The sequence below is a fragment of the Corythoichthys intestinalis genome, chromosome 22 (assembly GCF_030265065.1).
Source record: "Corythoichthys intestinalis isolate RoL2023-P3 chromosome 22, ASM3026506v1, whole genome shotgun sequence".
Taxonomy (NCBI): domain Eukaryota; kingdom Metazoa; phylum Chordata; class Actinopteri; order Syngnathiformes; family Syngnathidae; genus Corythoichthys; species Corythoichthys intestinalis.
In genome coordinates this window covers 10,076,737-10,101,673 of record NC_080416.1, presented here as the reverse complement: position 1 = coordinate 10,101,673, position 24,937 = coordinate 10,076,737, and the positions used below count along the sequence as shown (strand labels likewise).

General features: G+C 36.9%; 1 protein-coding gene across 4 annotated transcripts in view; it reads left to right on the top strand.

Moving 5' to 3' along the window:
• cspg5b (chondroitin sulfate proteoglycan 5b) overlaps positions 1 to 24,624 on the top strand; it is a 36,157-nt gene extending 11,533 nt beyond the window's left edge. Inside the window, exons 2-7 of one of the 4 annotated variants that reach the window (XM_057827313.1) lie at positions 2,550 to 3,255; positions 9,219 to 9,407; positions 9,487 to 9,565; positions 12,330 to 12,392; positions 19,320 to 19,466; positions 23,514 to 24,624. In XM_057827313.1, the coding sequence (XP_057683296.1) occupies positions 2,550 to 3,255; positions 9,219 to 9,407; positions 9,487 to 9,565; positions 12,330 to 12,392; positions 19,320 to 19,466; positions 23,514 to 23,984 (1,655 nt within the window). In that variant the 3' untranslated portion in view covers positions 23,985 to 24,624. Of the gene's footprint in view, positions 1 to 2,549; positions 3,256 to 9,218; positions 9,408 to 9,486; positions 9,650 to 12,329; positions 12,393 to 19,319; positions 19,467 to 23,513 lie in introns of all 4 variants that reach the window. The other 3 variants (XM_057827311.1, XM_057827315.1, XM_057827312.1) reach the window with 3 other exon arrangements.
• The last annotated feature ends 313 nt before the right edge of the window (positions 24,625 to 24,937 follow it).

The window sequence follows — 24,937 nt, the reverse complement described above, 5'->3', positions numbered from 1 at the left end:
ACTTTAATCCATTTTAACTGGCTGCAAGTGGGATTTAGTTCTTGCCACCACCTGTTATGTGCCACAGATAAGTAACAGGTGCTGTTAATTACACAAATTAGAGAAGCATTACATGATTTTTCAAAGGGTGCCATTACTTTTGTCCGGCCCATTTTTGGAGTTTTGTGAAAAATGATGATTTCATTTTTTTCCCCCCTTATTCTCTTTTTTTTTCATTGCAAGCAAAATCAAGGAAGATATTAATACCAAAGCATTTATAATGGTAATCATTTTCTGGGAGAAATTAAGCATTATCTGACAGAATTGCAGGGTTGCCAGTGCTTTTGGTCAGCAGTGTATGTTAAGTTAACATACCGAGTACGTTCCCATTTTGTTGTTTATGTAACCTTAGCATATCGTACACTTATTCAGCCGGTTGTTCTCTATTCTATTTTTATTTTAAATTGCCTTTTAAGATTATATCTCTCTGTTCTATGTGTTGGATTTAATCAAATTAATTTTCCCTCAAAATGCAATTTAGTCTATGTTTTTTCCCTCTTTCTTTGTGCATATATTTTCGGGTATTTCCGGTTCGCTTTCCGTTGATTTTGGAGCTTTTCTGGGTCATACCTGGATTGTTTGGGGTCACTTCCTGTTGATTTTTGGTTAAAAAAAAAATTAAGTTTTTTGTGGGAGTTAAAAAAATCTATAGGGTTGCTTTTCTGGCTCTTTAGTAGGTGTTGAATGTGCCATTGAAAATTAATGGGGATGTTTTTGTCAAATTTTAGTGGAACAGCAAAAAATATATATAAATAAATGAACGTGATCTGATTGTGCCTTGATTCATTTAATATTTTATGGTGAAATAATTTTGAATTTTGGGGGCAAACCATGACTTTTTGGGCAAAATACAGTAACCCATGTGACCAGATAACATTCACAAAAGGGGTTGAAAGTCTTTGGGTTCCAACACTTCCAATGGATTGGACGTCTATGGCCATCAATGGCAGACAATACCAGGCAATTAATTAATTTTAGGGGCATTTTATGTCATTTCTTGTTCATTTTCAGTCACTTCCTTTTGGGGCATTTACAGGAAAACTTCCTGTTGATTTTGGGGCATTTACAGGTCAATTCCTGTTGATCATGGGTTACTGAAAAGGAATTGAGCCAAGAATGTCCCCAAATCAATGGGAAGTGACTTCAAATCAACAAGAAGTAACCTGTAAATGCCCTATAATGAACAGGAACTGACCTGAAATGCCCATAAAACTGTGAATGCTCTGGTTTCAGTGCTACTGTCACTGCGCGAGACGTCCAATCCAGTCAAAATTAACTGGATGTCTTGCATCAACAGTGGCAGTCAGCGAATTAACGTAGACACTATTCTAATGGAATGCAACCTGTTGGTTCCTTTTGACACCTTTTTAAAACAATGTGGCGGAAAACACTTAAGTGACCTGAAGTTCCGCTCTGAGACCCCGAATTTAGCCAACTTTCAAAATTGTCCGATATGCATGGGTGATTCATCATTGGAAAGCTTAAAATCTCAATTTTCTGGGGGAAGAAAAAATTTGAGCAGGAGGGCATTTAAAAAATATATATATATTTTTTAAAAATAGCAAAACCCTATCTGGAGGTGAGAGCACGCGAGAACAGAATTACAGACGCCATGACTTTAATGAGCTATTGCGTACCTACTTTGTTTCGATCCAAAAACTTCATGTAGCATGTATCACTGAGTGTCAAGACACAGCTGTGAACGGCCACAGCTGGATTATGGGTGAAACATGGTAATATAACAAGGGTCGCGATGCAGAAATCGCAGACATCAAGGAGTGGTTGAGATTTTCTTTTTCATATATTTACCCTTTTAAACTTTTGTTTTTCAACTTTTTTTTGTTTGAATCAATTATTTATCATCAAACATATCGGAGAAAATGCGACAGTAACAAAAAAAAAAAAAAAAATACAATTAAGCGATCGTTATGAGGTAGATATCCGTGACTTTTTTACAGACACCATTTTTTTTCATTGTGACATAATTTGTTTAAAAGTTTAAAATATGCGAATGAATAATTTTTGAAGTCGTTTTTTTTTTTTTTTTAAACGAAATATGAGACATCAATGAATGATTCTATGCTAAAAACGACAGACATTTTGAATAATAAATATAATTAATGACCTTTGTTTTATGGCTGGGTCGAAACAAAAGCGGTTGCACGACGTCTGTAAACGGAGGTTTTCAGGGTAAAACGGACAAATTAAAAAGAGTTCGGGGGCTTAATGTGCCATGAATCTGCAATGGCAGCATATACTGTAGACATATTGTTCTATATCTAACACAACAGTTGTTTTAGCTTAAAATTCAGCAGTTTCTTTTAAAGAGGAGTGCAAGAGCAGAAACTGCTTTTTCAGTCTTGTCTGTTTTCCGCCATATATTGAGTCTTGGTGGGAGCATATCGATAACCTTTTGGGCAACAAAGTATCACAATATATCGCCTTTTCGATATATTGTCACAACCCTAATTCACAAATCCCTAATCTGTCATTTTGTTTTTAATCTCCAGGGAGGCATTCAATGACTAGACGTCACCATCACCGCAACCAGTCATCCATCAGCCGAGAAACCTCCAATACCGGAATGGGCCTAAGCGAAGACTCGGCAGAGCGAGACCACCTGATTGAAGCGGGGCGTCCCATTTTTTCCAAACATCACCGCTCCCATAAACACATTCATCCAGATCCAGATCCCGTGGGCGAGGAGCTCACCGCAGGAGGAGCGGGACCGGATCAAAACCCATTGTCTGACGACATAATCGCCGTGGAGTTCCACAGTCCGGCACCGGAGATCCTACCGGCTGATGATCTACCGAAACCGCAGAAACAAAAAGGAGGCGATCCCACAGCTTGGACGCTGTCGGATTTTTACGACTACCTGTCCCCCGATGACGACCTCTCGGCGTCTGCACCCACCCAAGAGCCGGAACCGTCCCCTTCGCCCCCGGCTGACATGGAAGACGAGAACCCGCTTTTGGCCAGCGCTCCCGTTCGTCCTGTCAACGCCCAACCCCCAGGAGAGAATAAACCCGTCTCACCTTCGCTAGACAACGATGAGAACTTGAGCTTGGGAGGCGCCATGGGAAGCGACGGGTGCAGGCTGGGTTTCGTGCGCTCGGGACCCGGCATTTGCGTCTCTCAGTGCGACGTTGAACCCAATTTCTGCTTCAATGAAGGTGTTTGCACTGTTGTGGCTGGAGTAGGAGCTTTCTGCAGGTAACAAACACAAACATACTTTTACCATCAGCGTCATTCATTTGAAACCTACTATAATTTTCGCATTATAAGGCGCACCTGATGATAAGCCGCAACCAACCAAATTTGGCACGAAAACGGCATTTGTTAATAGATAAGACACACTGGACCATAAGCAGCAGCTGTCCTCACTGTATTATGTGATATTTACACCGAAAGATATTAACTGGTAACATATTATTTGGCAGCGGCATTATAAAACTGTTATAAGACCAAATCCACCACCATGAAGCTTTGAACCAATTGTTTGCAAAGCTTCATTGCGACAAGAAGCTTCAATTGGCCATCACTGCTCCCTTGGGGGAAGACTGTCAACATCTGCTGCCACCTGCTGTCAACACTGTTGTCGTGCAACATGCCTCCTAGCATACATTGCAGCGCTACAGATGTAAATAACAATCAAAACTCATGTTATGTGTAGGGCTGTCAAAATTATCGCGTTAACGGGCGGTAATTAATTTTTTAAATTTATCACGTTAAAATATTTGACGCAATTAACGCACATGCCCCGCTCAGATTAAAATGACAGCAGTGTAATGTCCGCTTGTTACTTGTTTTTTGTTGTTTGGCGCACTCTGCTGGCGCTTGGGTCCAAATGATTTTATGGGTTTGGGGAGTCAGCATGGTGTAATGACATGAACAATGGCGAGCAACTAGTTTATTTTTTGATTGAAAATTTTACAAATTTTAATAAAACGAAAACATTAAGAGGGGTTTCAATATAAAATTTCTATAACTTGCACTAACATTTATCTTTTAAGAACTACAAGTTTTTCTATCCATGGATCGCTTTAAGAGAATGTTAATAATGTTCATGGCATCTTGTTGATTTATTGTTATAATAAACAAATACAGTACTTATGTACCGTATGTTGAATGTATATATCCGTCTTGTGTCTTTTCATTCCAACAATAATTTACAGAAAAGTATGGCATATTTTATAGATGTTTTGAATTGCGATTAATTACGATGAATTAATTTTTAAGCTGTAATTAACTCGATTAAAAATGTTAATGTTAATGTTACTTATGTGCTAAATATTTCTTCAGTTACTGTTCCAGTTGTTTAATTTATTGCTAGTTATGGTACTTGGTAACACTTTATTTGACAGTGGCGCCGTAAGACTGTCATTAGACAATCATAATTATGACATGACACCGTCCTGAGCATTAATGAATGCTTATAACAGATGTCATTTAGTGTTATCTGGCAAATTATCTCACTTTTGAATGGATGTAAAAGATCCGAGCTGAACATAAACAGAGTTAATGACATAATTTGACGGATGACACTTAATGAGATATGCATTCAGTAATGCCCATGATAGTGTCATGTCATAATAATGACGGTCTTATAACGTTCTTATGACGCCGCTGTCAAATAAAGTGTTGCCGATTATCCAAATAAATCAACAAATAAGCCGCACTGGACTCTAAGCCACAGGTATTAAAATGAAGGAAAAAAGTAGCAGCTTACCGTCCGAAAATTACGGTAACTTATTTACAGCCATTGATGGCGACAGATGTCCAATCCGTTTGGTTAACTCAGGGGTCTGCAAGTTCTGTCCTCGAGAGCCGCTATCCAGCTGGCTTTTCATGTCTTCCTCTTTTAACACACCTGAATCAAACAATCAGCTCATCAGCAAGCTCTGCAGGATCCTGATAACAATCCTGATTATTTGATTCAGGTGTGTTACAAGAGGGAGAAATGGAAAACAAGCTGGATATCGGCTCTCGACGATCGGACTTGCAGACCCCCGGGTTAACTCATCGGTGGAACGAGTTAACTCATGAGTTAACTCATTAGCTGACTTTGAGAGCAACCAAATGAGTTAAATTATAAGTTAACTCATTCAACCAATGATTTAACTCATCAAAAGCAGCAAATGAGTTCGCTCACGAGCAGTGTTGCCAACCTGCTGACTTTCTCAGCTCTCGCTAATACCAGCGTCTTTCCAAAGCCTCTTGGCAACTTTTTTTGGGTGAAAAATGATGAGCGACAATTTACCATAATTTTTTTCCTATTGTACTGTATAGTATTTCTTGTCCATTTAGTTTGGCAAATGTTAAAAAAAGGGGTTCTTTTGTAGCACTAAACATATTTAGTCTGTGTTTATTATTATTATTATTTTTTTCTTCTACCACGTCATTCCTCTCACCTACAGCGTCCATTACAATTACATGCAAATTGCCAATAATACAAATTAGGTGGTGACACCCTCTAGCGACTTTAAGGACAGCCAATAGCTTCTTTCTATACTTGGGAGTTGGCAACACTGCTCAATAGTAGGGCTGCAGCTATCAATTGTCTAAGTAATCTCTTAATCTATTGTTTAGTTAGTTCGAATAATCGGAGTAATCGGATTACAAACATTTAATGTGTTCCAGAATAAATTTTAGTAGATGTAAAAAAAAAGAAACAAGTGTTTTTGCTTGCAATATTTAATTTGGCTTGCTAAGATTGCAAAATAAAATCCCTGTGTGCTTCTTAAAACGATGTAGGATTGTACTTTCATTTCACAAGAGCAATAAATGCATATAAAACTAAATTAAAGGGCAGGTGAAGAGTTCAATTCATAAGCGTTTTACTCGGCTAAATTGCACCGAATGCATCATTCACTGTCCCAAAACTCACATTACCCAATTTTTTTTAAATTGACCGCCTAGTTTTTGAGTTACTTCCTTAGCATTGCCGTTTTCGGATGGTAAATTCTGCTATCACCTTTCACCGTGGCTCACATTCTGCGTTCCTACATTGGGTATTCACGTTTACAGTATTATTCACTGCATCATTAAATTTAAACTATTTGATTATCATCGTTGTAGCAGGTATACTGTATGTCACCTGTATTATGATGTAGAAATGTTCCATATATTAGAACATTGTCGTAGCATAGAGAGGAATGCTACTATGGTAATCACTGGAACACAATAAATAAAATTATTAGGGCTGTCAAACGATTAAAATTTTTAATCGAGTAAATTACAGCTTAAAAATTAATTAATCGTAATTAATCGCAATTCAAACCGTCTATAAAATATGCCATATTTTTCTGTAAATTATTGTTGGAATGGAAAGATAAGACGGATATATATAAATATTAAACATACGGTACCTAAGTACTGTAATTTGTTCATTATAACAATAAATCAACAAGATGGCATTAACATTATTAACATTCTCTTAAAGCAATCCATGGATACAAAGACTTGTGGTTCTTAAAAGATAAATGTTAGTAAAAGTTATAGAAATTTTATATTAAAACCCCTCTTAATGTTTTCTTTTTCATAAAATTTTCAATCAAAAAATAAACTAGTAGCTCGACATTGTTAATGTCAATAATTACACAATGCTCACTCATGGTGCTGAAACCCATAAAATCAGTCAGACCCAAGCGCCAGCAGAGGGCGACAAAACACCAAAAAAACACAAGTAACAAGCAGATATTAAACTGTGGTGTCATTTTAATCTGTTTGACCGGGGCATGTGCGTTAAATGCGTCAAACATTTCAACGTGATTAATTTAAAAAATTAATTACCGCCCGTTAACACGATAATTTTGACAGCCCTTACATATACAATATACACATATATATATATATATATATATATATTAAGGGTGTCAAACGATTAAAAATTTTAATCGAGTTAATTACAGCTTAAAAATTAATTAATCGTAATTAATCCCAATTCAAACCATCTATAAAATATGCCATATTTTTCTGTACATTATTGTTGGAATGGAAAGATAAGACAAGATGGATATATACATTCAACATACGGTACATAAGTACTGTATTTGTTTATTATAACAATAAATCAACAAGATGGCATTACCATTATTAACATTGTGTTAAAGCGATCCATGGATAGAAAGACTTGTAGTTCTTAAAAGATAAATGTTAGTACAAGTTATAGAAATTTTATATTAAAACCCCTCTTAATGTTTTCGTTTTAATAAAATTTGTAAAATTTTCAATCAAAAAATAAACTAGTACCCCGCCATTGTTGATGTCAATAATTACTTACACAATGCTCATGGGTGCTGAAGCCTATAAAATCAGTCACACCCAAGCGCCAGCAGAGGGCGACAAAACTCCGAAAAACACAACAAGTCCACATTTCACTGTGATGTCATTTTAATCTGTTTAAGCGGGGCATTTGTGCGTTAATTGCGTCAAATATTTTAACGTGATTAATTTGAAAAATTAATTACCGCCCGTTAACGCGACAATTTTGACAGCCCTAATATATATATATTATAATATAATAAAGACAAAAAAGGGAAATGACCCACTTAATACAACATCATTGTAGCATGAGTAGAAAGAATGCTACTGTGATTACGTAAACTCGCAAAATAGACGTAGTTGTCAGACTGGCATACGGTATGCTATTCTGATAAAGTATACTGGTCTGGCTGAACACAGGGTTTGGGAATACAGAATTGACGGAGTGCTAAAAACTTTTTTCTTCAAAACGCAAATTATCCTCGCAGTTACGCGTGACAAATCACATGGTTGTTTCTTCGAACTCGACCAAAGTTTGTATTCGTAAAATTACACCAAAATCCGAAATGCTCTACACCTGCCCTTTAAAATACTTGAGCTTTGCCCCAAATAATATTTTTTTTAAAAATGCTAAATTAGGAAGTAAGTACAACAAAAAAACAACTTGCAAACTTGCGCCACAAAAGTTTGCTACCTTAAATGCTATAAATTACCAACGTTTTTTTTCTTTGAACAAATCTCTTCATCTTCACAATTTGTTCATATTGCACATATTCCGAAAAAAAAAAAAAAAACTGCCAAATATACTTCTAAACTTAATCACGCAATAATGCATTAATATATACATTTTAGCTCAAACAAAAACTTAGCTTATGTTGGCTTTATCTGGGAGCAGCTGGATTCAGCCATGTTAGATGAGTTACATCATATTCACTGTTGCCGCTAGAGGGCAGAATATCCACCCAAATCAATAAAACTAAATGCAAACTCTTTCAAAACAAACCATTACAAAGCCACGCTACCTAAAACGAATCCTCGAAGCAGCAAAATTTGATTCAAAGCTTTTTTCTAATCGAATTACTTCGAGTTAATCGATTAATCGCTGCAGCACTACTCGCGAGTGCCACTGACAGCAAATGGAGTAACTTGTCATGAGTTAACTCATTCAACGAAAATTTTTATTCATTGAAATGAATTGGTATGGATGCCTATAGCCGTCAAGGGCACAAAAAATGACTTCACTTATGAAGTCATGAGTTAACGCATTCATTGTCAGTCCCTCCCACTTTAAATGATTTGGACGACTATCTATGTCGATGACAGTCAACTCGCAAGTTAACTCATCCGAATGAATTAATGGATGTCTACCACTGTTAAAGCTAGCAAATGAGTTAACTCATACAATTAGATTGAATATATTTTGCCGTCATTGGCAGCCACTGAGTTTTTAAAAATTACTCTAGTTATTTTTTCATCTTTAGACTAGCCACAATAATTAAATGAAAATAACGCAAAATTCTCAGCAATTTCTCAGTGAGGTTGCAATTGAGATTAATCAATTTTAAGTCTTAACAGCACTAATATCATTTGTGTGATAGTTTGTAAAGCAGCACAGGTGATCCGTTGTTTTTGTTATTGACAATTGGCTCTAAATGCTCATATGTCCCTGCCATTGACGGCGATAGACGTCCAATCTATTTGAACATGAAGGGACTTGCAGCGATAAATCTATCCAATTTCCGTGCAACCTCATCTCCAAAGAAGACACATGCACATTATGCATCCGCACATCCACTGATCCTTTGAGCCTATTAGGGCTTAAACTACAGGGCCAATCCAGCTTTGGCAAACACAATTTAGCCTCTCTCATGCAAAAAAAATCCTGTCTTTCTTGTTTTTTGTTGTTGTGGCAGATGCAACGTGCAAGACTACATCTGGAACAAAGGCACGCGCTGTGACTGGGCCGTCACCGAATTCCAGGTGATGAGCGCGCTAGTGGGCGTGGCCTCGGTGTCGCTCCTCCTCATCTTTATGATCGTGGTATTCTTCGCGAAAAGACTGCACCGACTCAAGAAAGAAAACAAGCGGCTTCGCAAGCGCAGGTGTCCCACGGTTACAAAATGATCATTTTGATATCATAAGTTTCATTTCTGATCATTTTCGCTGAATTTTGACTCGCAGTAAGTACCGTCCGCAGAGCACCGAACCTCAAACGGACGGTCTTTCGGTGTCCACCACCGCCGACGGCTCTCAGCCAAACGTAAGGAAACTCTGCGATTCTCCTCCGCCCGTGCCCCAAGCTCATACTCACAACCTGGCGTACTATGACAACATTATCTGTCAGGTATGCGCAACCTTTCCTCGTGTTTACTCTCCACTCTTTTTCTTTGTTTTTGTCTCAGTCTTTGAATTAACCTTCTATTTCTTCATGTTATATCCTATGTGCTTGCTTGTGTCTTTCCATGTCTGCATGCTTGCTAAATGCCTCACCAAAGCTTAGAAAATGAGCATGAATCGTACAAACCCTAGACTTGTTCACGATATTAGGGATGTAACAATATCACGATATCATATTCATTGGAATCGTTGACCTCAAAACAGTGGATTTGGAAAGCTTTTAGGTCAACAAATATCTCAAAATAGTTGTTGATTAATCTAATCATTGTTAATTATCTGATTAATCATGGCAGCCCTAGTGTCAATCTTATAGCAATACCATGAATTTTGCCAAGATATCGCAATACTCTAACCGTGAGATTAAATATTGTTTCATCCCTAATACATACAGTGAGGAGCAGAAGTATTAGCACCCCTTGTGATTTTGCAAGTTCACCCACTGAGAAAATAGGTAGAGGTCTGAAATTCCAATCCTAGATGCATTTCCACTAATAGAGAGATAATCTTAAAAAAAAATCCGGAACTCACATTGTATGATTATTCAATTTATTTATTTATAATTAACTGGGGTTCATAAATATTTGTACCCTTGTTCAAATAAGTGCTAATATTTAGTGCAGAAGCCTTTCTTTGCAATTACAGGTCAGATCTCAGATGCTTTCTGTAGTTCTTCACCAGGTTTTCACATATGAAAACTGGGACTTTGGCCCATTCCTCTACACAAATCTTTTCTATATCTGCCAGGTTTCATTGCTGTCGTTGAGAAACACAAAGTTTCAGCTCCATCCAAAGATTTTCTATTGGATTGAGGTCTCCAGAATCTTGATGTGCGTTTTACGCAGCCACTCCTTGGAATGCTTGGCTGTATGTTTCAGATCATTGTCATTTTGGAAGATCCAGCCACGAGCCATCTAAAAGTCTCTGACTGAGGGAAGAAAGTTGTGGCTCAAAATTCTGACAATACATTTCACCATTTATCCTCCGCTTTATACAGTACAGTCGTCCTGTCCCCTTTAACGAAAAGCAGCCCCAAAGCATGATGTTTCCACCCCTAAGTTTCACAGTGAGGATGGTGTTCTTGGAATGGCGTACCGATAGCAACACTTCACTTGCGCTCAAGGGCGTAGGTTTGCATAGGGACAGTAGGGACATGACACTACTAACTTTTCAGTATGCTCAAATTATCCCCACCAACCTTTAAGCAACCTTATTTACATTATATCAGGACTTCAGTTATATAGGTCATTTAGATAGTCTATCCATATGTTGTAAATGACCCTCCCTATATTAAGTGAATTACAGTACTTTCATTATCTTCAGACTTACACTGAACTGTTTTCACCTGCTGAATGTGCCAGTCCATTTTTTCCACTCAAACGCACATTTGATTGGCTGATAACTTGAACCCCCCTCCCCACACACATACATACACACACACACACACCCATTCACGGCTCGACCGAAATACAACATCCCGCCTCCCCCGCCCCCTTCAAAGGCGAGGGATATTAGAAGTTCTTTTCTGCCAGCATCAGCCACTGTACGTAATGTAAAAAGACGTCAATGTTGTGGACGTGGGGAACACTCCACTAATTTTGCTACTGCTACAGTACTTCAAGTCGATTTTACTGAGATTTCTTGAAATAAGAAAAACAGCTATTTGAAAATAAACTTAACAGATTTATTATAAGCAAAAAGTTTGTATATTTAATCTTAAAAGAAAAACTAGTTTGTCTGAAATGTTCTTAATTCAAGAATATTGTTCAAAACATTATTTGAAAGATTTTTTTTCTTGATTTATGTGAAAAATCACCAACTTTTAGATGTATGGGCTCATTCCGAACAAATAGTAATATTTACTTAAAGTAAGTGGAAGAATCTGACGCATTAATCTGTTAACTAGCCTTTAACACTCAAAAAAAGATGGAGAAAATTATCTGACTAGATTTTTCAAAAATTATCAGATTAAGACGTTATAAATTTGCAGTGTGAAAGATAGTATAGGTCAATACAGATTTATTTTGCAAGTTTAACAGTTACCTTTCATGTTTTTTTTTTTTTTAAATGGAGAAAAAAACATGAAAGGTAACACCAGTTACCCTAATTTTCGGACTATAAGCCGCTACTTTTTTCTCTCACTTTGAATTATGCTCCTTACAGTCCAGTGCGGCTTATTCGTTGATTTATTTGGGTAAATAGATAGGACTTTATTTGACAGCGGCGTCATAAGACTGCCATAAAACCGCCATAATTAGGACATGACACTAACATGACCATTAATGAATGCTTATGACAGATGTCATTAAGTTTTGTTTCATATTGCACGCTATATACAACCTTGTAATATTAGTCACCAATTTGTAAGGGCATACGTCACTACTTGTAAGATTGCCAACGGCCTCTGGTTGACAGGCATGTTTCTGGATTTTGTTCTAGATTATGTCGCTATGAGTGGAAATGCATCCATGATTGAAATTTCAGACCTCTACCTATTTTCTAAGTGGGTGAAATTACAAAATCACAAAGGGTGCAAATACTTCTGCTCCTCACTGTATTGAAAACTACACGCAAACATTTTTAGGAATATGAGTTGATAAATGTACTGTATGACTCGCTGATTCCCTCAGAGGCCATCATCAACCACCTTTACCTGGGAATTTAAACCCAGAAACTCTTATAACCACTACCAGGTAAGCGGAGCGGAACATTGGCATCCTTTCCCCATCCTCCTATCAATCTTTGCTTTGACCTATCCAGCTATAAATGCATTGGCTGCCATTGACGGCGATAGACGTCCAATCCATTTAAATTGTAAGTTGCAGTGTAAATGGATTGGACGTCCTCTCGTGACAAACACATTTAAATTCACAGCAGATTGTTGGACGTCTGTCATTGTCAATGGCACTGAAAGAGTTACTTTTACAACCAATCTGAGATTAATCGACGGGCAATCTGATATCAAACTACAACCGATTTACAGTTGAGCTGAGATTAATTCACAGTCGATCAGAGATTAATCTAAAACTTCTTTGACATTAAGCCACACTTGACCTGTGATCGCTATGAGACTGATCTGCTATGAATTGGTAACCAATCTGATATTAATCTACAACCAGGGGTGTAAGTGGGCCAGGACAGTCAGGAACGCAGTTCCGGTATAAGATTCAGGGCCAAACTGCTGTTCCGGTACACGGTGATTTGATTCCGAAAATATGACAGCAATTGTCAAAACGCTATGTAAAAAAAAATGCTAAACTGCCACACATGCATTTAATCTCCAAGAAGCAAACAACCTACCAACATCAGATTTACACACACAAGTGTTAACAACAAGCATAATAAAGTGCTTGTGTAGCGTAATCCGTTTCCACCAATATTTATTATTGATTTTATTCCACGGACGGCATGGAGGTTTCCCCAGCTGCTGCAGTTATCCGAGTCTGACGATGACGAGTCAAGTCAATGTGAGAATGCACGCAGCAAAGCAAAACGCCTGGACTCATTTATCCGTTCAATTGGCTGACATACTGACATGTGATCAGCGGAGAGAGTTAGCTCTGATTGGTTGAAATGTGCATGTTTTCTGGAACAGCAAAAAAAAAAAAAAAAAAAAAAAGGCTGTTGAATTGATGCGAACAAAAATGGGCAATGCAACATAAAATGGATCAAATTTTCAACTTTAAGAGCAACGAAAGAGTTGAGGAGGTTTATTTATCATATTTAGTTTTATTTGCTCTGATGGGGAGGTTCAGAACATCTAGCTGTCAATGTCAACTTTGGACTTATATTTGTTAATTTATGTTTGGCTACTTATTCATTTCCTTGATTTAAAAAAGTCAATGTTTGCGCGATCTTCAAAATATATTCCATTTCACTTTGCATAATATAAGTAATTTGTACTTATTTTTCTGAATGTATGTTACTTATATCTTTATTATTAAAAAAAAAAAAAAGTAAATGTTAACATTAACTTCAATTTTATTGTACATCCTATGTTCTAAAGTAGTTAAAATTGAGATTTGGCATTTAGTGTGTGAGGAAATGAGGGAAAATAAAAATTAGGAGATGGAGGTTGGGGTTATTGCTGTTTTTGTTAACTTTTATTTTGCGAATCATTGAAAAAGTTTTTGTATGTGTTGTAGAAATAACTGTGCTTAAAAAGTTGTCTTTGCATTTCAGTAGTTTAAGAAGTTTGACACCCCCCCCAACAACAACAACAACAAAAATAATAATGAAAGAAAAAAATAGATTAAAAAAATACATTTCTGACTTGGTGGCAACCTTCACATCGGGGAGTTCCGTCAAGAAATTCTAGCCACTTTCACCCCTGTCTACAACCTATTTGAGATGAACTCATCATTGGCTGCAATTGGTGGGATAGACTTCCAATCTATTCAAACTGGAAGGGTTGGCAGCAAAGGAACGCATGATCCTTCGCTGCCAACCCTCTCAGTTAGAATAGATTGGACATTTGCCAGTGACAAACTCATTGGAATTCATGGCAGAAAGATGAAAAGAGCCACATGAGTGGATGTCATTCATTCTCAATCGCACTGAAAGAGTGAGATTAATCTGCGGCTGATCTGACATTAATTTACAGTTTATCTGAAATGAATCTTCAGCCGATCCAAGATTAATCTACAATAGATTTGAGATTAATCAACAATTAATCTAAAATTGATCTGTAATTGATCTAAAACTCGCCTTCAAACAATCTGAGATTAATCTACGACTAATCTGAGATTTAGATTATTTGCTGCCACAGACTGTGATAGACGTCCAATCCATTTGAACTGGGAGGGTCTTTCCAGTTCAATTAGTTCGGTCGTCCACTACTGTATTGACAATCTCATTTTAATCCACAGCAGCATGATGAAAAGAGCCACGCAATTGGATGTCTATCGTCGTTAATAGCACTGAAAGAGTTAAACATCACATTTTGACTACCGTGCAGACATTCCAGCACACAACAATATCTTGCATTGATCTTGTTGTTGCCGGAGGTAGCGCCGTTGATATTCTCGATTAATCACCCGCCGCTCGGCTCTCTGAAATCGATGTTCGGTCAGAAAAGAAATGCAATTCCCTCACTTTACCTTAACGCATTTTCAGCTTCTGAGGTTTTTTTTGTTTGTTTGTTTAATGGAATTCCCTGCTGTGGCTTGTGCATGTCTTGCATTGTTTGTTTGCTAAGTGGATGGTCGTAGATTAGCACGCGTATCCCACCGGACTTCTACGTTTGTTTATTTTCCAAATATATTTTTATCATAATTTGCTGTCAAATTACATTCCTTACTTTTTTTTTTAGCCAATTTTTCACATTTTAATTTGCATTTTTAAAAATTTCCATATAAAACTTTTTCTATATACATTTTTTTCCAGTTCCATTTCTAAATTATTTTAGATTCCCTGGAGATTTCTCTTATGGTTTTATCTAAAAATAATATATTTTATTAATTTTTAAAAAATGTAATATCAAATTCCATTGGTTTTTTTTTTCCATTTTTTATGAATTAAAAACATTTTTTAATGAAAAAACATTTTCAAATCAATTGGTTTTATATCACACCAATATATTTTATAAATTACATTGATATGTAATATAATTGCACATCTATTTTATAATCATAGGTGTATTAAATAACATGTACAGTATACAGTGTATGTAATACATATATATATATATATATATATATATATATATATAAATATGGTGTCGAGTGTTTTTTAATTTAGAAAAAAAATATTAATGACTTTTATTATTTTTTTATTTTAATAAGCTAAATTTTGGCTGAAAAAAGTTTTTTATGACAAATAATATAGTGTATTTATTTAAAAAAATATGGCATCACTTAATAAGTATTCATTTATTATTATTTATTTGAAAAAAAATATATATATACAGTATATATATAAAAACAACATTGATTTCATATAAAAACTATCCTTTTTTTCTGATTCACTGCCATTGATGGCATTAGATGTCATTGGAAGTCAATCACTTTCAATGACAGTCAAGAAACACAAAACACAACAAAATCCTTCAAATTTAAAATAAAGACATATTTTGCTCATTTTTCACTCCCGGTGGGATACAAAAACGCATTATTCGTATTTTTTCCATTCACTCCCTGACTTGAATGTTCTCTTCGCCGTTATTTTACTCTTGTATCACGTCACTCATCAACATGCTTAAAACTTGGGGTCGTTGTAACGCACGATAGGAGAGGACAAAGTCGCGTCTGGCCTAGCTTGCGCGACCAATCAATGGTGTCCCACTTAACGCCTGCAGTGCCTGTGACCTTCAGCTGTGTGTGACACGCCGATCAATGACCGACCTGAACAAGCTGACACATGCAGACTCCAATTTCCACTTGCTGTCGTCACGAAAAAAAAAAAAAAAAAAAATGCAACCGAGGAGGGGAATTAAACACGATATTCAAAGAGAGTAACGCTTATTTAGTGAGTTCTAAATGCATGAACTCACTGACATTTACGAGCAGTTAATAAGTTGTCAGTGGCTCGAAATGTCAGGTTGAGAGGCTAAAACGCCCCCACAGGCATTCAGACTGCACTGGTTTAAATGTCACAGGTCTGATTTGGTTCTTTTGTTTAAAAAAAAACTGAAATTGATTAGGTGGGCAGCTTTTAAAGATGGAAATGATTATGATTAAATAGTGCTGTAAATTAAATGTTATATGTCAGGGAAAACACTAAAGTAATTTATTTAAATGTAGACATTTGCAATTTTTGCAGTGCACATATTTACATTTAAACTTCTGTCAAGGTAGATTTGCCAATTTGGATCTCATTGGCTTGTGCTTTCACATTTTAACATTTTTTAAACAGATAAGAGTGTACTGTACTGTGTTATGCACATAAGTACAGAAAGTGCATATTAAAAAGTTTACACACCCTTGTCAGGAGATAAAACGTCATGAAAAGAATACTAGAAGACATCAATGGCAGTGAATGAGTGAATATGTGCCTTTAAAAAAATATATATTGTCACTATTTTTTATTGTATTTTTGTTTTACAGGGCACAAATTTAAATACTGTGAAATATTTTTTAGAAAAAATGGTAATGATAAACTAGAGTTTAAATGGATAACATAACCAGAGTATATTATATTTTTATTGTTTTTAATTATTTTGTTTTTGTTCATATTGACATTTCATTCATTCAAACATTTATTAACTAATGAAAAATACAAGACAGTGGTACCTCTACATATGAATTTATTAGTTCTAGAACCTGGATTCTAGGTCGAAATGGCCGTATGTCTAGCGGGATTTTCCCATAAGAAGACATTATAATTCGATTAATTCGTTCGACAGCCCAAAAACTTATGTTAAATGCTTAATAAATACTGCTGGTACAATTACAAATAGCAATTACACGTAGCAAAACAAATAAATTATAAATACAAATCGGAATAATAATAATACAGTAATGAATTGGGTTGTAATGTGGCGGTTGTGTTTTGCATGCTGTTCCTGAACGCACCGTGTGACTGACGAGAGAGAGGGGTGTGGTAGAGTGGGAAATTTTGCTTTTTTTCCATGTTGTCGTCGGCATAGGCTACGGCGGACAGTAGCCGTGTTGTGTTGCACAAGTTCTGAAATAATTTATTAAAAACCTGACAAAGCTAGCGACTTCAAAGATACAATAATAAGAATAAATCGGAAATAATAAAAATGTTTTTATTGTCACCTTAACTTATAGAGACTGGTGAACGGAGCTTGAGGAGACTCACTCACACGCACACCACTCTCATATTTTTCTATCAATTCTTTTTCTAGCGTCACATTTTTCCTTATTTTCACCGCTTGCACTAACCTTGTTGGTATGATATTCTGACGGTATGATAACCTTAAGCCAAAATATCACAGTTTCACGGAATCATGGTATTGCATTAAGGAGTCTGACTTGCACCAGCTGAACCGCTGGACCCGCACTGGCGCAGCTCCAACGGCCCAGGCCGGCGGGAATACGACAATCCGGCCAGAAGGCCAAACTTTGCGCTTTCACCTTAGTTTTAACCCTTTGTACTGACTCCATTTTGAAAGGTTTAGAGAACAAGACCGAAAACAAGTTAACAATTTATTCAGGTCAACAGCGATCAAAACAGCAAGGCGAAACAGAAACACTCAGGCGGGGAGGCAGGGTCACCCTATCACACGTCAACAAAAGGTTCCCAAAAAAAATTACTCTTACTTAAACATTCAGTCTTTTGAAGGCTCTGGCTGGGCGGGCTGTGGGAAGGAAGAAGAGTGTGTTTGTTTCAGATTATTGTCTGTTTGTGGATTGGACAGGAGGATTCAGGAGTTACTGTTGTCAGGGCAACGAGAGTTGTGGATTTTGCCACCTCAGCATCAAAGGGGCTCTTGTCAGTCGTGTTATCAGTTCAATATCGGGCGTTCTCCGGTGTTCCTTGTGTTGGGACAGGGCGTCCCACCATTTGTTTTGGACTGTCCGGGAGAACTGATTGCGAGAGTTGGTGGTGCAGACGTGGGCCTGTCAGCATCAATCTTGCTCAGTCAATTGGGTTTCCGTGATAAGAAGGCGTTGTTTATCTTGTATGCCCTCAATTCTGCTTGTTTTCCTTAAACTATAGTATAAGTGCTATTTATTTTATATTGGGTGTGTTAGAGTAATACAAACAGTAAAACAGTAAATACGAGATACGATACTATTCCCTGATTGATTATATTAATATATATTATATATTAGGGTAAGATTACTTCAATAAGCCTAAACCCACAGCCTCAGCTCAACATTATTACCATCTGAACAAAAATAACAATCATTTTCCTTAAAAAGCATGTATGTGTGTATGACTCGTATCATGTATTACACACACTCTCTTTCTCAACACAGACAGTTGGCAGAGAGAGAAAAAAAAACATGTTTTACCACCACTAGACATATTAAACACGCTAGAGTCCGCTCTTGTAGCTAGTGCGAAACGTTCATGACTGTGTTGACAAACCTTTAATTTTTTTTAATAAATGCAAAATCATATTCAAGGTATTGCCTCCTCGGCGGCCACCCTCCGCAAACATGTGTTACATGTCAGTTGGCCCTCCTACTCTTAAGTCGTGGCTGTCTTACTTTTCTGTAGCTGAAGTATTCCCATAACATCGATTTCGTTTTTCTTCGATGGGGGAAAAAGTTCAGGAGTTTCACCTCCTCCAGCCATCGTGTGGCACAGCTGACTCACTGACTGAGCAACAATCGGTGGAGCAGGGTTGAGCATGCAAGGGATTTCTCCCTACATTTTTGGGACATAAAAAATAGCTAATACCTTAGGGACGCTTTGACGGAAAAAGTTTGCGGTTTTGAAACCTTGACGTTTTCATACCACGGTATACCTTGAAACTGGTAATCGGCACATGTATACTTGGGACCCATGTTGATTTCTCTCACAAGAAAATCCACCGTGAGGGAAAACAATGACATCAATGCGTCAAATTTTATGTTGGATGTCGAAAGATTGTATGTCGATTTAATCGTATGTCGAGGTACCACTGTACATCAATCGTAAATCTCCATAATTTCTACACTAAAAAGCCCCAAAAACCCCGCTAAAAACTAAGTGACCTTCCCCAACAGGACGACCCCCAGAAGCAGGAGGACCCCGCCAAGTCCCCCGCAGGCAAAGAAGAGGGCGCCATGAACATCCTCAACTCTCATTCCCCTAAACACGAGAACAACCGCCCTAACTCGGTGGTCCGCGACAGCGCCGACGACAACACCGAGGTAAACGTGCTCCACAACAACTTGGTCTAAAACCCCTTTTCGCTCCTTCCCTACCGTTGACGGCGACAGACGTCTAATCCATTTGACGTGCTTTTTCAAACTTTTCTGTCTCTCGCCGTCAAAGGCAGCTAACGAGTTAGCATTGTTTACACCTCGTAAAAGAGCACACTGTGTATCCAGTAAGCACACGAAACGAAAGGATACGTTTACAAGCAGCCCCTTTTCTCTCTTTCCACTAATGACTAACCTTTTCCCCCGCTTTTGACGCCCCTGCCTTGGTCTCCCGACCAATGAAGTCGTCCATCGTCTCCCCCTTCGCTCGCATGCATCGGTGTTAATCCAAGTGTCTGAAAAATATTTGCAAAAGAAAAAAAAGCCACGAAACGTGGAAATGAAGTGAATGTGTACTTGCAATTTGTCTAGATTACATGACGTCATCGTGTTTGCTCGAGTGGGAAACTATATTACACGCTGTGTCTTGCTTTTCAATGTGATTTCTAATGCTTTTCTGTACTTGAGCTTCTTTTGTACTTTTTTCGGGAAGATTCCAGTTACAGTTGTGGGAATAAATCTTTTTGATTTTATCCAACTGGTGTTGGTTTTTTTGCTCTACTTTCCCCCCTCTCTTTGTCTGCATGTCTGCTAGCCCAGCTGCTCCCCCGCTAATAATAACCCGACGCTCCACTGACCCCGCTTTTGTGCTACCGGAGGCTGCTCGCATACACGCACAGGCGCATAAAGTGCCGATTCAGCACCACGGACAGCCCCTTCGCTTATTAGAATTCCATAGGAGCTTGAAATATACACTCACACAGCTAGCATGCACATTCCAATGGGATCCAATTTATTATGTGTCAAAAGTGTGATGTCGGAACATATTGTTAAGCTACAGTAAATGTATGGTTAAGAAGGAAATAAAGGGGGGAAATAAACAATATGGCGGAAAACACAGACAAGACTGAAATAGCAGTTTCTGCTCTTGCACCCCTCTTTAAAATAAACTATGATATTTTAGGCCAAAAGAACTGTTGTGTTTGATAGAACAATAGGTCTATATGCTGCCATAGCAGATTCATGGCGCATTGAGCCCCCGAACTGTTTTTAATATGTGTTTTACCCTGGAAACCCCCGTTTACACACGTCGCGCAACCGCTTTTGTTTCAACCCAGCCATAAAACGAAGGTAATTAATTATATTTTTCAAAATGTCTGACATTTTTAGTTTAGAATCATTAACTGATGGCTAATATTTCATTTAAAAAAAAAAACGGCTTTAAAAAATTATTTACTTGCATATTTTAACTTTTAAACCGATTACGTCACAATGAAAAAATTGGCGTCTGTAAAAAAGTCACGGATATCTACCTCATAACTATCGCTTAATTCTATTTTTTTTTTTTTTTTTTTGTTACTGTCGCATTTTCACGGACATGTTAGGTGATAAATAATTGATCCAAAGAAAAATTGAAAAAACAAATGTTTAAAAGGGTAAATATATGGAAAAAAAAAAATTGCGACCACTCATTGATGTCCGCGATTTCTGCATCGTGACCCTTGTTATATTACCATCTTTCACCCATACAATCCAGCTGTGGCCATTCACAGCTGTGTCTTGAGACTCAGTGATACATGCTACATGGAGTTTTGGGATCAAAAAGAGGTAAGTATGCGATAAAATCGTGGCGTCTTTAATTCTGCTCTCGCATGCTCTCGCCTCCAGTTAGGGTTTTGCTGTTTAAAAAAATGTTTTTTTCTAAAATGCCCTCCTGTTCAAAATTTTTCATCCCCCAGAAAATTGAGATTTTAAGCTTTCCAATGATATATTACACATGCACATGGGACAATTTTGAAATTTGGACAAATTGAGGGTCTCAGAGCAGAACTTCAAGTCACCCGAGTGTTTTCCGCCACATTGTGTACCATATTTTTCGGACTATAACAGGGTTTCAACAGGTATCAGCAAATCACATTTAATGCCACTTTAAACTAATTTCATGCCCATGCCCAACTGCAGATAGTTTAGTCCGGTAATGACTTTTTAACAGATAACCAACATCCCGATCAGAGGTGGGTAGAGTAGCCAAAAAACATTTACTCAAGTAAGAGTAGGGTTACTTCAGAATAATATTACTCGAGTAAAAGTAGTCATCCAAAAAATGTACTCAAGTAAAAAAAGTATCCACTGAGAATACTCAAGTAATGAGTAACATTTTGAGTAACTTTTTTTTTTTTTTTAAACAATGGTATTTTTTTTTCTCTCAGCACAAACTTATCAATATGAACTGTCGTTATAATGATACTGTACAATAACCCATTACATAACCATAAAGAGAGAAAAAAAAAAAACGTAATGAAGCATTACTCGTCCAAAGAGCATGAGTGCCCTGCCCTCTAGTGGAGAAAATAGTTCCTAGTTTGAATAGTGAATACAGTAGTTCCTTCATAGTTACTATTATGAAATTAAAAGGATCATATCTCCGGGTTTCCGTGCTCAATCGGTGCCAAATAAAAACAGGGAGAGAGTTTTAAATCCGCGCTTTTGATCCATCTTGAGGGCAACGCTCTATTTCAAATACTTCATTTGTTATAGTGCTTTAAAGACGCATGATTGAACAGGCTTGCGTGATCATAGAACGGCAAGCTTGCGTCTGATTGGTGTAATGGAGTTATGTGATTATTGTTGCGACATCTCATTGGTGAAATTAGTAGCGCTACTCATGGCATTAGCATCGCTAGCAAAAAAAAAACCCAAAAAAAAGTAATATGTTGAATACTCAAGTAAATGTAACGGAGCACATGTAATGCATTAGTACCCACCTCTGTTCCCGATATTGTCCAACTCCAAAAATCCCACACCAATATCCAACCGATACCGAAATATGCGGTCGTGGACTTAACATATTATGGCTAATTGTATTGTGATGCCTAATGATAAATGTAATAATGATAAATGTAAAAACTTTTGCAATAAACATTCTGTAAAAAATAAGACAACTTCAACTAAAGCTTTGGAAAAAGTACCTATATTGTACCACTATATTTATAAAATAGTGAAAACATCAGTTTTATGGAATCAAGTGCGAAAAGCTAATAAGGCACTGGCGCAAAATAACAAACCCACACAGCTTCAGTACAATAAATGAGGTATGTAATGAGTTTATAATTGATTATTTTTCGATCATTTATCGTTCATTTAATTTTTGCAACATGAATGCAAATGGTCTGCTCACATAACAAATCCCAAGGATCTTAGTTTGGAGACGACTAATGGTCAATAAGCATAACTGCTGTGCAAAGATGTGACCAGCACTTGTACAAAGGCAGAAATCTTCTATATTCACTTCAAAGGCAACAAGCATATCGACCCAAAACCGACAATGACAACCCGAAGTCAATATTATCCAATATCATTATAAATTGCTTTTTTTTTACCCGATAATATCGGACGACTCTCATAAATTATCTAAAATGTTTTTCTAATGCCTCAAACATTTAGTTGAATGCTTTTTAAGGCCTGAATTTTGACAAAATTCATTTAATCACTTTTAATGCTTTTAATGAAAGCCGCTAGCCATTAAAAGAAAAGAGAGAATAAAGTTGCTATTATGCTGCAATAGGTCGAATAATTTTGAACACAACTGTACATATTTACAGCTTTAAACATGCTAAAGCCAATGATTATTTAAAAAATATAGTAATTAGCATATTTAAAAATCTACACCTCATCATGCATATAAAAAAATGGTGAAAGGTTTTGTAATATTCCTCTTAAAAATATAATTTTCATCCAAGATGAAATAAAAATCCATTAATTTATTTCCTTACTTTTTAAATAGTTCAACTGTTAAAAGTCTTTAGTCAATAGAACTCAATATTTGGTAGTATATACAGATGCAAAAGTAAATAATGGAAAAACAAATATCATAAATTAAAAAACAATATTTCGGGGGAAATTTTTTTTTTAACTACAACTGGGATACTTTTGTTGTTGACTTTGGAACGCCGACGATTTTCTGCCCCTCCCCCACTTGCCGTATTTCCACCCCAGGACGGCGTGACAATCGGTCTGGAGGTGCTCCTCCCCAAAGACGCCAAGCTACGTCCCGAGAAGAGCCCCCCTGTCCAGTACGACGTCTTCCTCTACAAAGTGACCAACAACGGCGAGCCGCCCGCTTCCAACTCTCACCAACACGCCTCAAAATCCCCCAAAAATACAAAATCCCCTAAACGCAACAAGGATCACCGCCACCGCCACTCCTCCCCGTTCCTGCACCCCTCACCCGGCGGATACCCCACACCCAGTCGGCACTCGGCGCCCGGGGGGTGCTCGGCCCCCGTGCGCCACCCGAGTGCCCACCCCTGTCCTCGATCTCGCCCTTCCAGTTCTTTCTACTCCGGCTCTGAACGAGACGAATCACGGATTCGTCCGTCTCCTTCATCTCCTCATCTCACTCAATCCTCGCCATCAAGAAGCAAGTGCAGCCCGGTCAGCACCCGGTCCTTACCGCCACTTTCATGATATTTCCAAAACGGCAGCCATTAGGCCACTAACCTCCATTAGGCAGAAAGCTCGTGTTCTAACACTATCAAACCCTCCAAGTTGCGTCAAACTCAGGTTAAAGTCATAATAATATGCACAAAACGACCCGAAAAGTGTGAATAAGCTGTCCTAACCTGGTGCCAATGTCAGTTCATTTTTATGAAAGTAGATTGTTTTATGAAAACATCTTTTTTTATGAGTAGTTTTGTTACATTTTACATGTTTTATTCCCTAATAAATGATGAAACACTGATGAGTAGTTTTTTTTCTAAATGAAATCGTGAAAATTCCGTTTTTACATGAGAAATAACCTCTGCTGCCCTCTTGTGGCGAAGGTATCTACTGCAACACTATAAAATCGTCTGCTGTATGAATAACGCATTATTTTCAAACGATTTAGTGGAGGACTGGGAAAGATATTACAATTACAATATTTATTTTAATATTTTTATATGTCCATGCTGATTTGCGTATTTTATTAATTATTTCAATGTGTAATCCAGCAGTTTAGAAAATGTATAATTTCCCGTTTCAATATTTACATCCATTTTTTCATGTTACATTTAACATTTCATTGAAGAATTTTTTTTTTTTAACTTTAGTTTTTGATTCATTTTTTAAAAATGTACCTCAGATGTATTTTTTTTTTAAAAATTTTTACACCTACGAATTTATTAAATTTTGATGTAAACTTTTTTTTTAATTAAATTCAAATTAATTAATGACTACTAGGAAATGTTTTTTTTATATATTAATTTTTATATGCCCATTTGTGCTTATTATTTCATTGTGTAATTAAGCGGCTCAGATGAATTTCATATTTTGATATTTCCATGTTAAAATCCATATTTGAATGTCACAATATTTTATTATTTTTTTAAAAATTCGTTTAATGTTTTAAAATGTATTCACAATTTAATATGTATATACAC